Below are 23,032 nucleotides of genomic sequence, written 5' to 3'. Positions count from 1 at the left end.
TCCTGCGTCAGCCTCCCGATGAGCTGGGACTACAGGCGCCCGCCACCACGCCTGGCTATTTTTATTTTTATTTTATTTTTATTTTTAGTAGAGATGGGGTTTCACCATGTTAGCCAGGGTGGTCTCCATCTCCTGGCCTCGTTATCTGCCCGCCTCGGCCTCCCAAAGTGCTGGGATTACAGGATTACAGGTGTGAGCCACCGTGCCCGGCCATCAATAAAAATCGTAATTGTTGACATACTTAGTGAATGCTTAGAATGAGAAACTGAAAGGGAATGATTTAATTTTTTTCTTAGTATTTAGCACTTGTCCTTTAAAATGGAAAATATGGAAAAAACCATATTAACATCTCCTTAAGAGTTGTTAAATGACAGTGAGAAACAAAAGCTGAATATTCTTACAAGTTTTTAAATCCTAAATTCTTACATCTTCAGTGAGAGAGGATGTCATATTAATACAAGTATTTTTTCTGATAGTCATACGCTCATAGCTGCCATCTATTTTTCTTAATAGTGTATTATTGCAGTGCGATATTGCAGCTGGTCTTGTTTAAGGATATTAGCTTCTTCACATGTATATTCCATTTTTCACTGGCTATTGCTGTGTTTTGTTTTTATCAGTCAAGAAAAAAATCCTGTTCAGCAAGATCATTTGGAAAACACTGACTTTGATCTAAGCTGTTTAATAACTTTCAGAGAGATTAAATTCTCAGCTAAAAAAATTTGGTGTTATAGAATGACGCTAGATTCATTAAGTTTAATTGTTGTATCACTCCAAAATTAGTAAGTTAATGACTTGTTTTACTTCAGTGTTTATGTTTGTGTATTGGATATAATTATTTTTCCCCAAGGTTTTACCTTTTTATATTTTTATTTCTAGTTTTTTTAGTTTTAATGTAGTGATGAGAGCTTGTCCTAGTTTCTTTCACTTGGTAGAATAAAGCAATGTTTGGAAAGAATTTCCAATGAGAACAAACAGCTGTAAAGTTTTTTGTTCTGCTCTGTGAATTCAGTCAGGCCTATTACCCCTGGTTTTGTAAAGGCTTAGTGGCAAGGGGGTCAGGGAGAGGACACTTCACTTTTAAGGGATTTGATAAAAGGTATAACAAATTATTTAGCTTTTCTGAGCATCATTTTTCTCATCCGGTTATAAATTAACCTTGTGTTATCATTTTTAAGTTAAATGAGATGGTATGTGACAACATATATCATAATGTCTGGTATATAAATTTGAAATAAGTTAGCTTGTTGTTTTCGAAGTTCTAAATATGGTGAGTCTTTAAATTACATCCTAACTAACATTAAGATAGAAAACCACTTGTAATCTTATGGTTTATTCTTTTGACAAAAGAAGTATTTTAAAATTTTATACATATGCATACTCTGATGTTATTTTTAAAGTGTTTTGTTTCAGTCCTCCTCCTCCCTTTTTTTCTTTCCTTTTTCTTTTCTTTTTTTTTTTTTTTGCAATGAAATCTCAAACGTTGAATTCTGGCTCTACACATGGTCAAGAAGTTAATTAGTTCACGCCTCAGGTCCCTCATCTATAAAATGAAAATAATATTGGGTAGAGTAGTCATGAGGCTTAAGTGGAACAATTCATGTAAACCACTTGTAGGGCTTGGCCCATAGTAATATGCTCATTAGAGATTAACTGGTATTATTTCTTGTCCCTTCATCTTTTCATCAAACCCATTCGGTAGTACCACAGTGCTGCATGAACTGAAAATTCATACAGGGTAGATTGATGCCACTGTTTGACACATCACAGACCTGTGGTCAACCCTTCACACTGCCCAGCAGTTTCACTCTTTTTCTTTAGTCAGCTTGCTCCAGCAGTTATTTCTCTTCAGACCTCCATCTCTCCCTTGGAGTAAATGATCTTGCCTTCTATTTCTCAGAGAAAAGAGAAAGCATCAGGTAGGAACTATGTTCATTTTTTGCCACTAAATCTAGAACTTGTGTTTTCTCCCCTTTTATGTTTTTCTTTTTCCCTCCTCTTTTAGTAGAAGGTGGTGTCCTCTTCTGTCAGAGGCCACGTCTCAACCTGTGCTGTGGGTCAATCCCTTTCTACCTTGTCATGAACCTTAAGTATTTTAGAGTTCTGCCTTTCATACTGGATCTTACTCAACCAGCATTAAACATGTTCAAGCCACTCACTCAGTCCTCAAAATACAATTCTATTAAATTCTCTGGTGAACCCCTGCGCTGTCTCCCAGGATCTGTCATGTGTCATTCATAGCTAAATGTGTCATAAGAAATGTTGACATTTGTCATCTTCCTTTTCTCATCTTTCATACACTTTGAATACATTACAGTTAAGCTTCTACCTCAACTATTATGTTAAGTTTTGCCTTTACTAGTATCACCATGGTATGTTTTCATCTCTGAATACAGAGACTGCTAATCCCCATTCTCCTTGTTTTTTTTTTTTTAAGCAGCATTTGCCACAGTTGGTCATTCCCTCGTTCTTCTAACATGTTTCCTTGATTTCTGTAACAAAGAACTCTCTTTGTATGCCTCCTACCTACCTTCTTACTGTTTCTTAGCTTCTCCTCCTCCTCCAACGACTACTAACTGCCCCCACTATCCCCCCTTAAATAGAGGCATTCTTGGGGTTTAGTCCTAATTCTTCTCATGGTACACTGTCTTCACCTTATGTAGCTTCATGTGCCTCTGCAGATGATTCCCAAATTACGTCTCTAGCTTCATTTTCTGAGATTCAGACTCATATATTCACTTGTCTGGTTAATGGAGCCTTCATTCTCTGAAGTACTTCAAACTTGGCATGTCCAAATGAGCTCATAATCACTATCATTCAGTTGTTCATACTGAAACCTGAGAATTATTCTTATAAGTTCCTTCTTTCTCCCTACATCATCTGTTGCTAGACTCTCCAGTTTTCTCTTTATTGTCTGTTATTCAACATCAAGCCACCTTCATTTCTCTCTTGAAATATTCAGTGTTGCTAGTCTTACAGTGTTCACTGGGCTCTTCTCTGTTTTCCATATTGCTCCCAGGATTACTATTTTAAAGCCAAATCTGATCATGTTACTGCCCTGTTGAAATCCTTCTCTCTCATCTTGGAATTCTTTTACGTGTCTTCTGTCTGGAAATGTTTCTATAATTTTTTTTTTTTCCTTAATGTCACTTGCTCTACTTATCCTTTATGTCTTACCTTATATTTCTGGTAAGCTTTCCCTGACCCACGTACTCTCCACTGGCTGCAGTTGCTCTCATTGTACCTAGTACTATTCCTTTGCAACATTTATCACAGTCATTAACCAACTGTTCAGTGTGTAGTTTGCCCACTGGACTGTATGAGGATGGAAACAGTGTTTGTGTCACTATTGTGTTTTTAATACCTACCACAGCTCCTTGTACAAACTAGGCACTTACATATATCTTTAATGAGTTGGTGCAGAGTTATATAGTATTTTTTTTTTAAATAAACTACACTTTTTAAAAATGCTTATTAAAAATATGCTATTTTAGGCCAGGCACAGTGGCTCACACCTGTAATTCCAGTACTTGGGGAGGCCTAGGTGGGTGGATTACTTGAGGCCAGGAGTTTGAGACCAGCCTGGCCAATGTGGTGAAACCCCATCTCTACTAAAAACACAAAAAATTTGCTAGGTGTGGTGGTGCCTGCCTATGATCCCAGCTACTCGGAGGCTGAGGCAGGAGAATTGCTTGAACTTGGGAGGCAGAGGTTGCAGGAAGCCAAGATCATGCCACTGCAGTCTAGCCTGGGTGACAGAGTAAGACTCTTAAAAAAAAAAAAAAAATGGCTACTTTAGTTTCAAAAAGAAAGTGTTTACCTTCATGTTCTGCAAGATTTTTTAAATTTTCATATCCTTCATTTACTTATATTGCCTTTTTATGTGTAGTGTTCTAGGCTTAATTAAAATGTACTTAAAAGTACATTTTTATGTTTTTTTTTCTTTTGTTTTGTTTTGTTTTGTTTTGTTTTGTTTTTTGAGACAGGGTCTTGCTCTGTCACCCAGGCTGGAGTCCAGTGGCGCAGTCTCAGCTCACTGCAACCTCCGCCTCCTGGGTTGAAGCAATCCTCCTGCCTCAGCCTCCTGAGTAGTTGGGACTGCAGATACGTGCCACCACACCTGGCTAATTTTTGTATTTTTGGTGGAGATGGGGTTTCGCCATGTTGGCCAGGCTGGTCTCGAACTCCTGGGCTCAAGTGATCCACCTGCCTCAGCCTCCCAAAGTGTTGGGATTACAGGCATGAGCCACTGTGCCCAACTGAAAGTGCATTTTAAAATTAAGGTAAAATTTAATATGCATTGAAATGAACTAAAGTGTACAAAATGATTTTTGACAAACATATGCACCTCTCTAACTGATACCTCATTTAAGATAAAATATGCTTTTAATTTTTCAAAAATCAAAAAAGTTTTTCTCTGTGGACATCTCCACTTTTTTTTTTTTTTTTTTGGTAAGACTTTTATCTTCAACCTAGACCCTTAGGTTCTATTACCAACTATGCAGGTTTCTTGTGGTTACTGGCTCTAACTATTGGGATTTTAGATCTTAGATCCAGAGCAGGAGGAGATAAGAAACTTCACTGTCTGCCCACCCACTACCTACTCAGCTAGCTGACTTTTTTTTTGTTTTGTTTTGTTTTTTGTTTTTCGAGATGGAGTCTTGCTCTGTCGCCCAGGCTGGAGTGCAGTGGCACGATCTCAGCTCACTGCAAGCTCTGCCTTCCGGGTTCACACCATTCTCCTGCCTCAGCCTCCTGAGTAGCTGGGACTACAGGCGCCTGCCACCACGCCTGGCTAATTTTTTTGTACTTTTACTAGAGAAGGGGTTTCACTGTGTTAGCCAGCGTGATCTCGATCTCCTGACCTCGTGATCTGCCTTCCTTGGCCTCCCAAAGTGCTAGAATTACAGACGTGAGCCACCAGCCTGGCCTAGCTGACTTTTACTCTTAACAAGGAGGTGTCTATGTCTAAAATGTTATACATGATACTGTGGGACACACTGCCTCTTGAAAATGTAAATGAAGTCACAGGTTACATGGAGGTAACCATTGTTCAAAATTTGTCCCACATAACTTTGTTGTTTGGCAGGTTTGGTGTTGCAGAAAGTCAACTCTACATGTCTCTTGATGGAACATGTGGCCTCTAGTTTCTGCCACCCCACCCCTTCCTAATGTTTGAGACTTGCATTACCTGTTTGGCTCCTGAAAGCATTAAGAGTTTGTAATCCCCGCTTTACTTACGTATGTTAATTTGATTCATTCTTTTTTTTTTCTTTTTGAGAGGGAGTCTCAGTGCAGTGGCACGATCTCAGCTCACTACAAGCTCCGCCTCCCGGGTTCATGCCATTCTCCTGCCTCAGCCTCCCAAGTAGCTGGGACTATAGGCACCCACCACCACAACCTGGCTAATTTTTTTTTTTTTTATTAGAGACGGGGTTTTACCATGTTAGCCAGGATGGTCTCAATCTCCTGACCTTGTGATCTGCCCACCTCGGCCTCCCAAAGTACTGGGAGCCACCACACCCAGCCGATTCATTCTTTTATTAAAGAAATAACTCTATGTTTAGCTTATAAGATAGTTTGGGACTGGTTAATATGTTTCACTTTCAGTTTTAATTATTCAAATGATTAATGATTGGGAAAAGATTTGATGTTACAGAAAGTTTGTTATATACATTATATTACAGCCTGAATTATTGATGCAATCCATAAGTATTTATTAGTATTTGGTTCATTTTTCTCTTTCAAGCTATGAAAATGAATATAATATTAAGGGAAAATTATAGAGAGTATTCTATAGGCTACTCAAGCAATTACAGTTAATGTCAGAGGGAACAAAATGATTTTCTATCTTGATCTTCTGTTAAGAAGGCTAATAGAAGAATTGCTGCGCAAAACTTTATGGAGAATTTCAAAGGTATTTTTGTGTTTCTTCTTGAATTTGTCTGTATTTCCAGTCATTTTCACAAACAGCAAAGGTAGAGTAGTATTGCAAATTATTCTGAAAGGAGATCAGAGGTAATCAATTCAAAGGAATGGGGAGAGAGTAACCCAAGAAAGGAGGGTCACTGCTTCTTTGAGCTATTTGGAAAGTCATCAAGGATGGGTAAAGAGATGAAGTGGAGTGTAAAAATAACTTTATGAAGAGGAGAGAAGCTGAGAAACTCTCTTTTGTTATTCTAGTCTCCTTAGTAAGGTAGAAGGTAGGACCATCAGTTTAGGGTGACAGAAGCATGTGAGTTGTTGAGCCCTTAAGGAGTGTGGTAGGCTACCCCCTAGCCCCCCAATCCCAAAATATGTCCATGACTAATCATTGAAACCTGGGAATATTACCTTTATATGGCAAAAGGGACTTTGCAGATGTGATTATGTTACGGATATTTAGATGAGATTATCCCGGCCTGTTCCCCTAGAACTGATGTAATCATACTGGTTCTTACCAGAGAGATGAAACAGTCAGTCAGAGAAAAAAGGTGATATGATTGTAGAAACAGACTGGAGTGATGCACTTTGAAAATGGAGGAGGGGGCACTAGTCAAAGAAGACAGATGGCCACTAGAAAAGCAAGGAAATGGATGCTCCCTGAGAGCCTCCAGAAGGAGCCAGCCCTGCCAGCATCTTTGCTTTAGCCCTCTGAAACTGATTTCAGTTTTCTGAATTCTAGAATATAAGAGAAGAGATAAACCACAAATTTGTGGTAATTTTTACAGCAGCAATAAGAAACTAATACAAGGAAAAAAATGGAATGCTCACTGTGCTGTGATCAAGTAGGTGTAAATAAATGGATTATCTATAGTTGTGAGGGGATAATTTAGGTGAGTTGGCACAAATTTTATATAGTGGAGCCAGTTAGAGTTTGTCCTTTTTCCAGGGTACTTAGCCTCAGAGAAGAGTGTTCAAAATAAGGAAGACCCACTGATAGAATTTTCCCTCTTGGGTGTGGGGGAGAATTCTAAGATAGTAGCATTTTTTAAATGGTTGCTGTGGGTCTGTGCTATTAAAGGAAGCAAGTGAATCTCATATCGTCCATGTAATAGAAGTATTACGTATTTGGGATCAGTAGACCTGGAGATCTAGTGAGAATGAGAAACGGGATCATTCAAGTGTAACAAAGTAGGACAGGTGGGAAGAAAAAGATGATCTTCAATGCCAGAGTTATTTGATGTCTTCTAATGATGAGGTTCAAGGTTTGCTTATATCAATGTGTGGCTGGAGGGAATCTTGATAAAATGCAAGATTAAAATTTAGGCATCTTTAAGTAGTGTGTCAGGTTGCTCATTAGTGCGAATGTTGTGGTGCGAATGTTTCTCATAGTGCGAACCAAAGGTAATAGGTGGCAAGGAGCAGAGTTTAGATGAATACTATACTCTATTTGATAAAGCTACTGTGGAGAATTTGTGTGCCTTTTTGGAGGCCAGAAGATAGGATGAGAACATAGAGATGATGGAGTCTGTGGGTCTGTATTTTCTCATGTAGATTTTGACGATTTTAGCTCTTTAAAAAGTTTGTTCACAATATTCTAGGTTGCACATTTAGAGAATTTTGAAAATAACTATATTCTGGAAAAGCACAGATAGATTAAGAATTTTCCTGGCACCTTCTCTGCTTTCAGAATGATGTACTAGAAGAAATAGGATGCAGTGACTTTTGGGCTATACCTCTTCAACGTTTTGACTGACTTTGCTTTTGTAAGAAAGGTCTTTTTAAGACAGGCTTTCCCCATTTGTGCTCTAATTTTTTTTTTTTTTTTTTTTCTTTGAGACGGAGTCTCGCTCTGTCGCCCAGGCTGGAGTGCAGTGGAGCAGTCTCGGCTCACTGCAAGCTCCGCCTCCCGGGTTCACGCCATTCTCCTGCCTCAGCCTCTCCAAATAGCTGGGACTACAGGCGCCTGCCACCACGCCCGGCTAATTTTTTGTATTTTTAGTAGAGACGGTAAACACCGTGGTCTCGATCTCCTGACCTCATGATCCGCCCACCTCGGCCTCCCAAAGTGCTGGGATTACAAGCGTGAGCCACCACGCCCGGCCTCATGCTCTAATTTTTATAGCTATGACTGACCAGTATCCAGTACCCCGGCATCTTTTTATAGTTAGAAGCCAAGTGCTAGGCCTTCTGTCAAGGAAACCAGGGCATCATGAAATACTGTAAAGGTTAAGAATGTGCCTGATAATAAGGGTTTCTTCCTTCCTTAAATTCCTGCTTCTTTTTTATTTTATTTTTCTTTCTACTTAAAAATGTTATTTAATATTCTTCAGCCCCTATCTGAAACAGATTAATAGAACAGTAAACTTTTTTTTTTTTTTTTTTGAGACTTAGTCTTGCTCTGTCGCCCAGGTTGGAGAATGATGAACTTGATTGCTGTGCCTTGTGAACTGTTTTCTGGGTGTATGCAGTGATGTTTTTAGCAGTCCATGACATTAAGTTTAGGAAGGCAAGTATGCAGTGTTTACACTGCCTGTGGTCAGAAATAGAGCACATTATTTCTTTTCCTTTTCTTTTCTTTTTTTTTTTTTTTTTTTTTTTTTTTTGAGACGGAGTCTCCTTCTGTCACCCAGGCTGGAGTGCAGTGGCGCAATCTGCAGCCTCTGCCTCCCAGGTTCAAGCGATTCTCCTGCCTCAGCCTCCCGAGTAGCTGGGATTACAGGCGCCCACCACCACGTCCAGCTAATTTTTTTGTATTTTTCTTAAAGACGGGGTTCACCACGTTGGCCAGACTGGTCTCGAACTTTCGACCTCAGGTGATCCACCTGCTTCAGCCTTCCAAAGTGCTGGAATTACAGGCATGAGCCACAGTGCCCAGCCCAGAAATACATCACATCTTGATAGAGTAAAGGGAATGAACTTGTGTACATAAAGTGGACTCTGTCAATGTATATAGGAAGTTTGGAGTAGTGAGAAAAATGTTTAATGTGAATTGAGAAACTAGTTCCTGCTTTGTCATTAATTTGCTTAAGTTATTTACCCTCTCAAGACTCTTGTTTCCGTATCTGTAAAATTATTGGACAAGAGATCTGATTGTTATCTTTTGGGAGTCATAGATCCTTTGGAAAATGGTCATATTTCGTGAACTCTCTCCTGGAAGAGGCAGGCATGTGTGCATGCACATACCATAGAACACATACTTTGTGCAGTTTCAAGGGGTTTATGGGTGCCTGAAACCTATCTATGGAATCTGTAAGGATATGTTGATTAGATTATTTTAAATGTTAGAGCCCTTTTAGCTCTTAAGTTTTATACCATCTTAAAACTGAAAATGAACAGCTAGGTGTGGTGTCTGAGGAATTATGATAATGAAGGAAGAAAACAGGGTAGATTAAGTTGATCACAGTTTCTTTAGGAACTCTTCAAGTAGGTTAATATAAGCCTTCTTTGGCTGTAAGTCTCCCCAACACTGCTACTCAAAAGAGCAAATAATACTTTCACTGTTGGTGCACGCCAGGCACTGTTTAAGCACTTTATGTATGTTAATTTATTTAATCGTAACAATATTATTATCTTATCATTATTTTTATTTTTAAGCAATACTTCAGGAGATCAATAAAACAAAAAAAATTTATTGTGTTTCTTTGAAGATGAATGTTTTTACGAATACATAACAACAGATATCGTTTATTACATACCTGTATCACTGTGCCACATGTTTTAAATACTTGACCTTAAAGTTGAATGTTATCTCCATTTTTGTGAATGAAAAACTGAGGTTAGAAAGATTAAGAATGAGGTTAGAGAGATTAACCTGCCAAAATCATACATTTACTGAATAACTGGAGTAGAACATTGGGTTTAAGCCTTTGAATTTGCAGTGTTTGATTTTTGATTCAAATTTGAATTTAGAATTTGATTCTAAAGCTCATGGTCTTCACCACTGTGCTCTATCAATCACCTCAGTGCAAAAGAATTACATTAATTGACTGTTTAATAGTTTATGATAAACTCAGAGTTTTAAGGTGTATCACTTGTTCTATGTATTGAAGCATTTAGTTTGTTTACATTTAAAATAATTACTGGTACATTTGGGTTTAAATTTACTGTCCTATTTTTTTCTGTCTCATCTGTTCTTTGTTACTTTCCTCAGCTTTTTTTTTTGCTTTCTTTAGATTAATAAGTGTATTTTATTACCCCCACCCCCCATTAGCTTATTATTTACATGTTATTATTATTTTAGTAGTTACCTTAGAGATAATATGCATTAGATTAGTTTTTTGTTTTGTTTCTTAACCACTTTCTGGGTAGGGCAAAGGTCTTAGAACATTTTGACTTCTTAGGGTTTTTCCCCTTTGGTTTTTATACTTTTGATCCTGGGTTGTTTTTGTTTTGTTTTGTGGGGGAAAGGGGCAAGCATGGTGTTTTAAAATTTGAATTCCAGTATTATGTGTGAAAAATTGTGGAGGCCCTGGATGATACCTTCCTCCAAAGTAAATTTAATTTTGTTCCGGCAGGCAGGTAAAGTACAGTCAGCTCACCATGATCTAGTTGAGGCTAGCTTTTAGTTAGCGTTGGTCTGTTAACAGTTTGCCTTTATTTCCAGGAGACAACTATTCACAGAGCATAGTTCCTCTGGGGTCTGAACTGAAAGAAAGCCCGAGGTGTTTGCTGGGTTGCCTTCTGAATTAATGTTCCTAGAATTCTAACAGTTATCTCTTCAGCACAGATCTTCAGCCTCCTTTTGATACTTTCTGTTTGGATTCTTGGTGTCATCACCCCTTGCTTAGGGTGCTGTATCAGTAAACATCTCAGTGAAAAATTTCTTGCAGAATTTGCGGCTCTTTGTATTTCTCTCCTCTTCAGAACCTTGACCTCTTCAGTCCTAGCTGCTTGGTAACCAACCCCACTTTTGTCTTTCTGGTTGGGCTCTTATTTCCAGTCCTCCAAATACAGCAAGTGACTGAAGGGAACCAGTGAAGGCTGGTATGGGACTCCTCTCAGTATGTTTGCCTTTTCCCGGAATCTTGGCCCCACAAGTCTAGGTTGCCTTTGTTAGTCTTGATGCTTTTAAACACTGGGGGTTTTTGGTTTGTTTTTTTAATTGTGGTCAAATACATATAAAATTTACCATCCTACCCTTAAGTGTGCAGTTCAGAGCTATTAAGTGTATGTTCATATTGTTGTACAGAGCTGTTAACACCATCCTCTCCAGAATTCTTTTCATCTTGCGAAACTGAAATTCTTACCCACTAAACAGTAACTTTCCATTTTCCCCTCCACTAAGCCTCTGCCAGCTACCGTTCTACCTTCTCTGTTTATGATTTGATCACTCATTACCTCACGTAAGTGGAATCATAAGGTGTTTGTCCCTTTGTGACTGGCGTATTTCACTTAGCATGTCCTTAAGGTTCATCATATTATGGCATATGTGAGAGTTTACTTCCTTTCTAGGGTTGCATAATACTGCATTGTATGTGTAGACCGCATTTTGTTTATCTGTTCATCTGTTGATGGACACTTGAGTTGTTTTCACCTTTTGGCTACTGTGAATAATGTTGCTATGAACACGAATGTACAAATACCTCTTCAAGACTGTGCTTTCATTTCTTTTGGGTATATACCCTGAAGTGGAAGTAGTGGATCCTGTGTTAATTGTTTTTGTAATTTTTTTAGAAACTGCTATATTGCTTTCCACAGCAGCTATACCATCTTAGGTTCCCACCAACAGTGCACGAGAGCTCTAATTTCTCCACATTCTTGTCAAAACTTGTGTTTTTTATTTTGTGTTTTGTGGTTTTTTTTGATAATAACTCTTCTAATGGGTATGAGGTGGTAGTTTTTTATTTTCATCCAGCTTTTATAGTTGTTCTTCCAGGGGAGTTGGTCTTACAAAAGCTTTTCTTTCAGTACTAAAGGTGGAATAACATTTTGAGGTAGATGTTATTTTACAGATGAGGCAACTGAGACAGATACTAAGGTCACACCTAGTAAATGGCAGAGACAAGACTGAAACAGAGGCTATCTGGTTCTTGAATCAGTGCTCTTAACCACTGAATTGTATTGCTTCTCTAATACAGGTCTTCTTTCCTGAAAGATAGTCTTATAAATTCATTGCTCTAAGACCTCAAAGTGTAATTAACTGTTTTTTTTTTCTCTGACCTCTAGATTATTAAATTTGAAGTAGAGAACAGTGTTTTTATTTTATTAATTATTGCAGTTTACACAACTTTAGAGAAACATGGATTTGATTTGTCCACTATCTTGGTAGACAATTCTTAAATGGAAATTATTTTTAAATAAAATGTTTTCACAACTGTTTTTCTTGTTAAAATTTTTCAGACCCCTGAGAAGGATTTTTTTTTTCTTTTTTTTTTTTTTTTTGAGACAGTGTCTCACCCTGTCACCCAGGCTGGAGTGCAGTGGCAGGATCTTGACTCACTGCAAGCTCCGCCTCCCGGGTTCATACCATTCTCCTGCCTCAGCCTCCCAAGTAGCTGGGCTACAGGCTCCCGCCACCACGCCCTGGCTATTTTTTTTGTATTTTTTAGTAGAGACAGGATTTCACTGTGTTAGCCAGGATGGTCTCGATCTCCTGACCTCGTGATCCACCCGCCTTGGCCTTCCAAGAAAGATTTTAAGAAAATTTTTACTGTGGTGGAAACTCTGAGCTTTTCAGTAGTGGCTAAGCCTACACCAGGTTTTTTGACACCATATCATATGCTTCTCTACCAAATTTATCAGTAATATTTATATATCTAGAAATGTTTATTTGTACAGTTTACTAATTCATATGTTACTGGTGCTGTTTTAGAAGTGTAGTCAGTTACTGGTATCACGGAAAGTATTGAGACAGTTCTTTAAACTTTGATCTAATTATAATTAGACTTTTTCCCCCATTATGATTCTGCAGTAGAAACTTTTTGCTACTTTTCTGCTCATTTAAAATTTTTCTATTTCTGTCTTCATTGTGTTAAACCTTTTTAAATCTGTATTTATTTCATGATTCGAAAGTGAACTCTGTTTGAAAATATTTTATTACTTGTTAATAGAGGATTACCTTAGTGATTAAATTTGGTAAGGCAGGTTCTAACATGTTCTGAAAGACATGCCATAGAGTTATTTGCCTCTTTTTTTTTTTAATTTTAAATGTGAGTTTAACTTTTCAGGGTTTATCTCTAGCTTACTAGCAGAGTAAGTATTTAATATTTATAAAGGTTTTTTAACCCTGTTTACATTTGTCTTTTCCTATTCTCTTTTACAGTAGTAGACACAAACAGTTACAGATGTTCTTAGTATGAGGATAAGAAACTGAAAGAAGAACTATTTAAGAGTTTGATTAGCCAGCTTGACAGTTAGCTAAAAAAACCAACTTTCACAGGAATTCACACATTGTTTAACTTTTTTTTTCCCCTAAATAAATAGCTACTGCTGGCCATATGTGGGACCAGGCAGAGGACAGATGAATGAGTACTAATAAATAACCATCCTTGGTCTATTAGGAGTAGTATTAAAAGTACTGAACTACTTTGAGAGGCCGAGGCTGGTCAGCAGTTCGAGACCAGCCTGGCCCAACATGGTGAAACCCTGACTTTACGGAAAATACAAAAATTAGCCGGGCATGGTGGCACATGCCTGTAATCCCAGCTACTAGCGGGGCTGAGGCAGGAGGATCACTTGAACCTGGGAGGCGGAGGTTGCAGTGAGCCAAGATCGTGCCACTGCACTCCAGCCTGGGCAACAGAGCGAGACTCTGTCCCAAAAAAAAAAAAAGTACCAAACTACTGGACTTTAAAGCAAACATGTTATTAAAAGCTCCCTTAAACTTTGTAATAGAACCAGAGGACTCTTGTATTTATATTTATACTAAGCTTTCAGAGTTGAATGTGACCCAAAGGTTAGTTTTAGAATTTGTTCTCAAACACCTGTTTACTCATAGTTACAAATGAAACATTAGATAGGAATGATAAAATAACAATTTTTAAGTTGTTTCTTTCCTTGGGTGCACCATTGATTTTGCCCAGAACCCATTTATCCTAGCTTGCTTTTCTGTAACATATGACTATTAAAAATATTTACTAAACTTTTTCTTGCAAGTAAATTAAGTAGTAAGAGTTAAGTTGTTTTTTTGAACTTCATTTTCACATTTGTTTTTATTTTAACTTTTTATTTAATTTGTTTGTAATGCCATTCCGTGAGTAATGAAACAATTTAGCGCACTTTAAGAGATACCCCTTGACTTTGCGTAGGTTTAGCTTCAATAGGAACTGTATTTTTGCATTGTGTGTCTTGACACCTTTGAGCATACTTTTATGTGCTGAATTTGATTTCTTATATGTCATTTAACTATTTAGATATGTTGGTAGGGTGAAGAGGAAAAGGCACATCTTTGCCAAGATGGTGGAAGTAGTACTATCTGTGGTCTTGTAGGGCCAAGCATTTTGTTGGTGTCCTCGTGGCTTCTGGGCATGCAAAGAGCCCTAGGCCTTGAGTAAGCATTTGCAGGAGTTTTCCATGGAGGTCACCTGGTTGAGCTTTCCTTTTCTTGTGGCTTAGAAAGACTCCATCTCCCTCCACTCCAACTCCTGGAGACCTGCCTGTCCTAGTTGATGTTTTAAAACAGGTGGTGCTTTTGTATTTTTTTATCCAGCCTTTATAGTTCTTGGCAGGGAAGTTGGTCTTAAAAGCTATTTATTTTCAGGACTAGAAGTAGAAATGAGTGGAATAGCATTGTGAGATAGATATTATGTTACAAATGAAGTGCTTACGTTACAAATGAAGTTGGTTTATGAAGCTTACTGTATGGATGAAGTCAGATGCAGAACCAGCTGTGAAAAGGGGGTCATGAGATGGGTCCCCACCATTGGCTCCTGTCTCTCACCACAGGTCCACCTAGGTTGTGAAAGTTTTTGCTCATTGCAGGCCTGCTTGGCCAAGGAATAGCAACCCTTGAGAGAGAACTGTAAATAGAGATTTAAAATGTGATTTATCTCTGTGGTGATGAAACTCACATCCCTTTATGTAAATATAATGCTTGACTCACATTAGGCTTTCGAACATGTTTTTCAGAACATTTTATATTTAAAATGCCTGTTTTTGGCTTTAAAAAGGCAAATAGAAAAAGCCACCAACTTTCTATCTCTGCTAAGCTCTCTTTAGTAGATAAGTGACTAATGTCAAACTCATACTACATTTTGGTCAAAGCCTGGGATTAAGACATTTTAAAATCAGTCTTTAATTTTTTTTTTCTCTTTTGGAATGATTTTTAAAATCTTGTTCATACTTTGAGATTGCTAGTTAGAGGTTAACCGGAGCTGGGACTTTTAAAAAAATCTTAAAAAACAGACACATAAAAATTAAAACCTCACAAGAATTTAAATGATATTAGAATCATATCATGTGCATATCACAAGTTTACTGTGAATATATGTATGCATTTCTGTTTAACATATGCACACAAATACTCAAGGGTTACGCATTTGTACCCTTAATTGTACGTGATGGTAATTAATCATACATGTCAGACATTTAATATAAATGATTATTTAGTATTACTATTAATAGTTTTATAGAGCCACACTTAAGTTTCTGTGTTTCTTCTCCATTGATTAGCTCTTTTTTATCTATAATGAAATTTTAGGGTTATCAAGTTTTTCTTAATATTATATGTCATTTAATTATAATCACACACATCTTGACAGTCTCAAGTTGAAAGACAAAGGCTTAGCTCTTACACCACAGTAACCCATGGCTTTAAACATTCTATGTTCTGCCTACACCTTCCAGATTCAGGTTGATTTTATCTCTTATCCGAAATGCTTGTGACCATAAGTGTTTTCAGATTTCTCATTTTGGGGGGATTTTGGAATATTTGCATATACATAATGAGAGATTGTGGGGATGGAACCCATGTGCTAAACATAAAATTCATTTATGTTTTATATACATAGCCCAAAGGTAATTTTGTACAATAAGTAATTTGTACATGAAATAAAGTTTTGGCTGCAACCCGATGCATGAGGTCAGTTGTGGAATTTACTTGTGGCATCATGTTGATGCTCAGAGTTTCAGAGTTTGGAGAATTTTAGATTTCAGATTTCTGGATTGGGGTGCTCAAAACTGTATGTGTTCTCATCACATGCCTTGGCTTCCTTTACTGAAGCATCATTTTCCTCTATACACAGCATTCCTGAAGAATTCATCAGTTCTGACTGATGTCTTTCTGCCTTTTTGCCAGAGGGCTTTAGATAGCAGACATTGTAGGCCATAAAGTAATAGATTTACCTCCTTTAGTAGCGATACCATCACTGTGCTTAAAGTTGGGACAGGAAATCCAAGCCCTGGGAGACCAGTAACAAATAGAAAGGGAAGAAGTAGTGAAGTATACATGTATTTGATCCTGTGTGTATATTATTTTTTGGTGAGAGGATTAAGTTTCATAGGAAATGATATTAATGTTTTAGGGATTATCTTTACCAGCCGTTTGTTTAACTGAGGGCCACAATGAATGAGTGACTTACTTAAGGTCACATAGCCAGTTAACAGTAGAGCCAGGATCATATAAAGAATTCCTAACTTCACATCAAATATTATTCTTATTATTAGAGGTTTTGTATTTAAAAAGTTACCATAAGTGATAGATCCCCCTTAGAAAAGTTTGATAATTTCCATACAGCCCAGTAATTCCTCTTAGAATCCACCCAAGAAAAATGAAAGCATATGTCCACAAAAATATTGTACCCGAATGTTTATAGCCACATTATTTGTAATAGACAAAAAATGGAAACAAGTCAAAGTATCCATCAGCTTATAGATAAGCAAAATGTGGGGTATCCATGCAATGGAGTGCTGTTTAGCCCTAAACAGAAGGAAATACTGTTGTATGTTACAACATTAATAAACCTTACAGACTTTATGCCTAATGAAGGAAATCAGACACAAAAGATTATATATTACGGGATAATTATATGAAATGACCAGAAAAGGAAATTTATAGAGACTGAAAGCAGGAGTGAACAAAGGACTTGTCAGAATTGCCAGTACTTTCTATTCTAGCTGCAAATCCCGATAAAAGGTTCTCTCACTACTGTTAGGCTACTTTTCCAGTATAATCTTCCGTATTCTTCACTTACCAGTTGAACTTTGTGCTTATTGAAGTTCTGTTGTGTTTTTCAAACCTGTGTATTCCAATTGTACTTATTATTAATATACAATTTAATATTGTGTAAATTGATAAAATCTTGTGGAAAAAATAATTTTTTATTTGGCAAGCTAGATTGGATGCTTTGGAAAGACTTCATAAAAGCAAATGGCTACATACTGGTTTGAATTAAGTGTAGGTAATTTAAGACATTGGAGTGAAAATAGTAAAAAAAAAAAAAAAACCTAGAAGGATTTTACATTCAGATTACTTCACAGATGCCTCTAGTTCATGCTCCACCTTAATGAAACTGAGCTAGGAATGCTAGACAATTTATTATGTATGAGTGTTTATAAGTACACTATTTGTTTTCTTTTTGAAATGGGGTCTTGCTTTGTCGTCCAGGCTGGAGTACATTGGCACTGTCTCGGCTCACTGCAGCCTCCGTCTACTGGGTTGAACTGATTCTCCTGCCTCAGCCTCCCAAGTAGCTGGGACTACAGGTGCGCACCAACACGCCCAGCTAATTTTTGTATTTTTAGTAGAGACAGGGTTTCACCATATTGGCCAGGCTGGTCTCAAACTCTTGACCTCAAGTAATCCGACTGCTTCGGCCTCCCCAAGTGCTGGGATTACAGGCATGAGCCACCACACCTGGCCTGTATGTATACAATCTTGAGCTTCAGTCACAGGACTCATTTTCAAAGAAAGTCCTGATGTCTGAATGAACGTTTATATTTTTAAATTAAAATGTTTAGGATGCAAGTGTGTGTATATGTTTAATAGTTTCCCTGTTTTACTACCTGTCTTTAGCCATTCAGATAGTGGTTTTGATCACATTGGTTAAAAGGTATTCTCCTGTCTCTGGTGCTTTTCTATACAATATATACTTATATGTAGAACTTAGAAAAATCAAATTTGTAAAATAGTTAATTTAAGCAATAATAGTGATCATTTTTATAATAAAAGGGATTCTTGTTGGTTTTTGAATTATTAAAGTTATGCTAGTTTTTATTATGTACATATTGTTCTGTGCTGAGAAGTAAAACACAGTTAGTTATGACAGTAGGAAAAGGTTGGGCCTGGAGGTCATGTGAGATGAAAGAGGAGGTTTACAGGCGGTGGCTCACACCTGTAATCCCAGCACTTTGGGAGGCCGAGGCGGGTAGATCACGAGGTCAGGAGATCAAGACCATCCTGGCCCACATGGTGAAACCCCCGTCTTTACTAAAAATACAAAAATTAGCCAGGCCTGGTGGTGGGTGCCTGTAATCCCAGCTACTTGGGAGGCTGAGGCAGGAGAATCACTTGAACCTGGGAGGTAGAGATTGCAGTGAGCCGAGATCGCACCACTGCACTCCAGCCTGGCGATAGAGCGAGACTCCATCTCAAAAAAAAAAAAAACAGTGTCAGCCATCAAAAGAAAGGAGGGAGGCTGGGCTCGGAGGCTCGCACCTGTAATCCCAGCATTGTGGGAGGCCAAGGCGGGCAGATCACAAGGTCAAGAGATCGAGACCATCCTGGCCAACATGATGAAATCCTGTCTCTACTAAACATACAAAAATTAGCTGGGCGTGGTGGCAGGCACCTGTAGTCCCGGTACTCAGGAGGCTGAGGCAGGAGAATCGCTTAAACCTGGGAGGCAGAGGTTGCAGTGAGCCAAGATCGCACCACTGCACTCCAGCCTGGTGACAGAGCGACACCCTGTATCAAAAAAAAAAAAAAAAAAAAAAAAAAAAAAAAGAGGGATGTGGTCAGAGGGAAACTTGGAATTTAAGATCTTGAGGATGGAAGTATGAAGTCCAAGAAGTTCAAAGTCATCAATAAACATTTTGAAATCATGAAAATTGATGTTAAGATTTCAAAAATGTGAGCTTGTGCCGAGATTATATAGAATGTAGAAATGTGAGCACTGAAGAAGATAATATAAAAAATAGCTTTCCTTATCATTAGGTGTATACGATCATACAAGATGAATGAAAGGAGAAGGTTGGAGGAATGATGTCATATGAAGCAAGGACTGCATGTAGAGAATTTAATTAAAATTGTTTGGGGCCGGGCATGGTGGCTCACAGCTGTAATCTCAGGACTTTGGGAGGCCAAGGTGGGCAGATCACTTGAGGTCAGGACTTTCGAGACCAGGCCAACTGATGAAACCCTGTCTCCACAAAGAAATAAAAAAATTAGCCAGGCATGATGGTATATGCCTGTAATGTCAACTACTCAGAAGGCTGAGGCAGGAGAATTGCTGGAACCCAGGAGGAAGAGGTTGCAGTGAGCCGAGATGGCACCACTGTACTCCAGCCCAGACAACAGAGTGAATGAGACTCCATCTCAAAAAAAAAAAAAAAAGTTTGGAAAGTTGATTAATATTATTCTGGTTACATTGTTAATATGGTAGAGCTCTGTTCGTGTTCACCTTATTGTTAGCTATAACCTGTAGATTCATTTTCAAGAATCTGGTGAAAGATACGGACTTTCTTTCCAAAGTACTTAAACGTGAACAAACATATAATAACTTACTAATTTTAGAAGGCTCACAGACCCACCAAAGCCCAGAGAGATCCCTGTTGAGACGAGAAAGGAGTTATATTGCTAATCCTTCTGTGCATTACAAAAAACAGTAGTTTTATTTCAGTGTATTTTGCTATCAATATGGATTTTCAGGGAATGCACAGCACTTGTGGATTATCTGTGCTCTATAAACTGAGATATCTATAATCATGTTGGTAAGAACTTGAAAGTAATAATCTGTTTGAAGTGACAGTAAGTAGAGGTGTTTTAATTATGTAATACTTAATGCTGTTCTATTTTATGCATTAAAGCCTTTTAATATTTATCAGTAACAATCAATCTAAGTTGTATAAATCCATACTTTATTCAGCTCTCAATTTTACCTCAAAGAATATGATCTTCAGGTACAGTATTTAAGAACGAACCATGTTTGAGTATGCTGTAGCTTTGGGGAGAAAGTGTTCTACCTTACTATTTACCTTTTTTACTCTGCTTTTTTCTTCCTGGCTATGATGCTTGCTTTTTACCCTTTTTCTTTAGGTAAATGGGCCACCATTTATAGCCATTGTCAATTGTAAAATCTTAACTTTATATAACTTGAGAGGTGCTAGAAAGTTGCACATTGCTTAAGATTGTTTGAAGTGTTTCTCACCTGAAAAATGATTGCTTTTGGAATTTTATTTCCTTTATTTGTTATTGTAGCACACAATAATTATTATGTTCACAAGAACTGTACTCACATTTATATGACTTTAACTGTAGGACCGTGTGTATGTACAACAAAATAATGTGGAGAATGTCTACAATTTGGGATTAATTATTTTTCGAGATCAAGTTGTACGTTATGGGTGTATTAGGGATCATCTACGGCAAACTCTATTGGATATGATTGCAAGAGAGCGGAAAGGAGAAGTTGTAGACAGGTAAAATTTCTCTCTTTACTCTTGTGGTTTTGGTTTTAGTGATTATATCCTGAGAACGATTCACTGTCTTAGTTTTATTAAAATAAATAAAAGCTTGAATGTTCAGCACATTGGGAAAATCCTCAGAAACATAGTATCAGAGTTAAGTTACCCAGAATTTAATTTGAAAGCACACATCTTTTATATTTTTAGAAGAGACTATGTAAGCTTTTATTTAATATGCTTTTCAGCTAGTCACTTTTGGCTTTTCATTTATTTTTCATGCCAGCATTTTTTTTCTTTTTTTCTGTGTAATAACATTTGTATTTTTTTTTCTTTAAGGGCTTTTGTCCTTCATTCCTAACATTTTTGAAGAAAACTATTGAACATAGTCTAAAATGACTAAGAACTGCTGTGCCCCTTTTAAGTCAGATTTCATCCCCCTTCATAACAATGATTGCAGTGTCATTTTGGTGATGCTGCAGCTAAAGTGGCTTGAAATGCAAGATTTTTTTCTCTCCTTATCTGTTTTCAGAACAGCTGTTAAATGAAAATGTGTAAAGTTCTTTTTATTTCGTCTTTGGTTCTTGATCAGGATTGTCCAAAATCCATGTAGTGCAAAAAGTTATATTGCCCAGGAGTAGCTGTATATTGGACCCGTGTCTGGCAGTACAGCTTAATCTGTCTATCTCCCTGTCTCCCTTCTTCCAGATGAACAGCCTCTCTGTGTTTTCAAATACATAGAAATATTTAGACATTTTGGAGTAAGAACACCTTGAGAGAAATAGCTGTGCAGTCAAGATATGCTTTGCAACTTAAAATTAGGCTAAATCCTTTTGTTTTACATGAGTGGCCTATTGGAGATTGGTCACTTCAATAAGAGTTAAATGTCCTGAAGATATTTTTACCTACTTCTTTTGTAATTTTTATATGAATTATTTAATGTAATTTAATTATGAAATGATATAACTTTTTTCGACAGAGGCGCAATAAGAAATGCTTGCCAGATGTTAATGATTTTAGGTCTCGAAGGAAGATCAGTCTATGAAGAAGATTTTGAGGCTCCTTTTTTGGAAATGTCTGCAGAATTTTTTCAGGTAATCCATGAAAATGTAAATAAATAATCTTTTAAGATGTTCTTAATGTTATTTAATATAGTTACTAATTTAACTATTTTGACCTTTTTTAACTGAGGCCCATTAAGGGAGGGGAGTATGCAAAAAATGCCCATCAGCACACCTACCTCACATTCTGACCATTCCAGTTAAGCAGCTCATCGATAACAAATTGAAGAGCTTGAACTTACGCACATGGTTTTTAAAATAACAGAGATGACCCTTGAACAGTGTGGGGCATAGGGACACTGACGCCCCTGTGTAGTCGAAAGTCCACATAAAACTTTTGACTCCCCAAAAACTTAACTAATAGTGTGCTGTTGACTGAAAACCTTACAGGTAATATAAACAGTTGATTAGCATATATTTTGTATATGTATTGCATATTGTATTCTTACAATAAAAGTAAGCTAGAGAAAAGAAAGTGTTATTAAGACCATTACACGGAAGATAAACTATAATTTACTGTTCACTAAGTGGAAGTGGATCATCAAGGTCTTCATCCTTGTCTTCACATTGAGTAGGCTGAGGAGGAGTAAGAAGAAGGAGGGCTTGGTCTTGCTGTCTAAGAGGTGTCAGGGGAGGAAGAAAATCCACTTCATGGACCTGTGCAGTTCAAACTTGTGTTGTTCAAGGGTCAACTGTATGTTATAAAACTGTAAACTTAGAAATATCCTTAACGTTTTACTATATCTAATATTATAAATTATTTAAGTACTATAAAGTCACAGCAGTACATCGCCAACGAAGTCTTATCTGCAGGCTTTTAGTCACTTAAATTACTAGTAAAACACACATAAGGATATGGATGATTCTGTAGTGCATATTTGCCTTAAAGGTTGTTGATTAAAATATTACAGGCCAATGGTACTGTTGGTAGAAATTTGCAACAGTGGTCCAACAACTAAATTGCTAAAAGTAAAGCTAAACTGGTACTGATTTGTAACGAAATGATGATAATAACAATAACTGAGTACTAGTAAACATAAGATAGTATTTATAAGGTAACTGTGACAAGGCATTTTTCCTGAAAACCGTAACTACCTGAGCAGTTAACAGTAGGAATTTTGTAGTGTTGCCAAAACAGATGTATTAGTAGGAAGCTAAAGTGTTGGCCAGGCGCAGTGGCTCACGCCTGTAATCCCAGCTCTTTGGGAGGCTGAGATGAGTGGATCACGATATCAGGAGATTGAGACCATCCTGGCTAACACGGTGAAACCCCATTTCTACTAAAAATACAAAAAAATTAGCCGGGCGTGGTGGCAGGCGCCTGTAGTCCCAGCTACTCGGGAGGCTGAGGCAGGAGAATGGCATGGACCCGGGAGGTGGAGCTTGCAGCGAGCCAAGATCACACCACTGCACTCTAGCCTGGGTGACAGAGCGAGACTCTGTCTCAAAAAAAAAAAAAAGAAAAAAGGATTAATAGTTATTTAAAAGCT

General features: G+C 37.5%; 1 protein-coding gene across 3 annotated transcripts in view; it reads left to right on the top strand.

The window, feature by feature from the left end:
- Positions 1-23,032, top strand: part of CUL3 (cullin 3) — a 113,256-nt gene that overhangs the window by 51,529 nt on the left and 38,695 nt on the right. For all 3 annotated transcript variants that reach the window (XM_055290796.2, XM_055290798.2, XM_055290797.2), the window contains 2 exons: positions 20,339-20,499; positions 21,461-21,575. In XM_055290796.2, the coding sequence (XP_055146771.1) occupies positions 20,339-20,499; positions 21,461-21,575 (276 nt within the window). The remainder of the gene's footprint in view (positions 1-20,338; positions 20,500-21,460; positions 21,576-23,032) is intronic.

Source organism: Symphalangus syndactylus, chromosome 8 (assembly GCF_028878055.3).
Source record: "Symphalangus syndactylus isolate Jambi chromosome 8, NHGRI_mSymSyn1-v2.1_pri, whole genome shotgun sequence".
Lineage (NCBI taxonomy): Eukaryota > Metazoa > Chordata > Mammalia > Primates > Hylobatidae > Symphalangus > Symphalangus syndactylus.
Note: the sequence above shows the minus strand (reverse complement) of the source record. Positions and strands in the feature narration are given on the sequence as shown.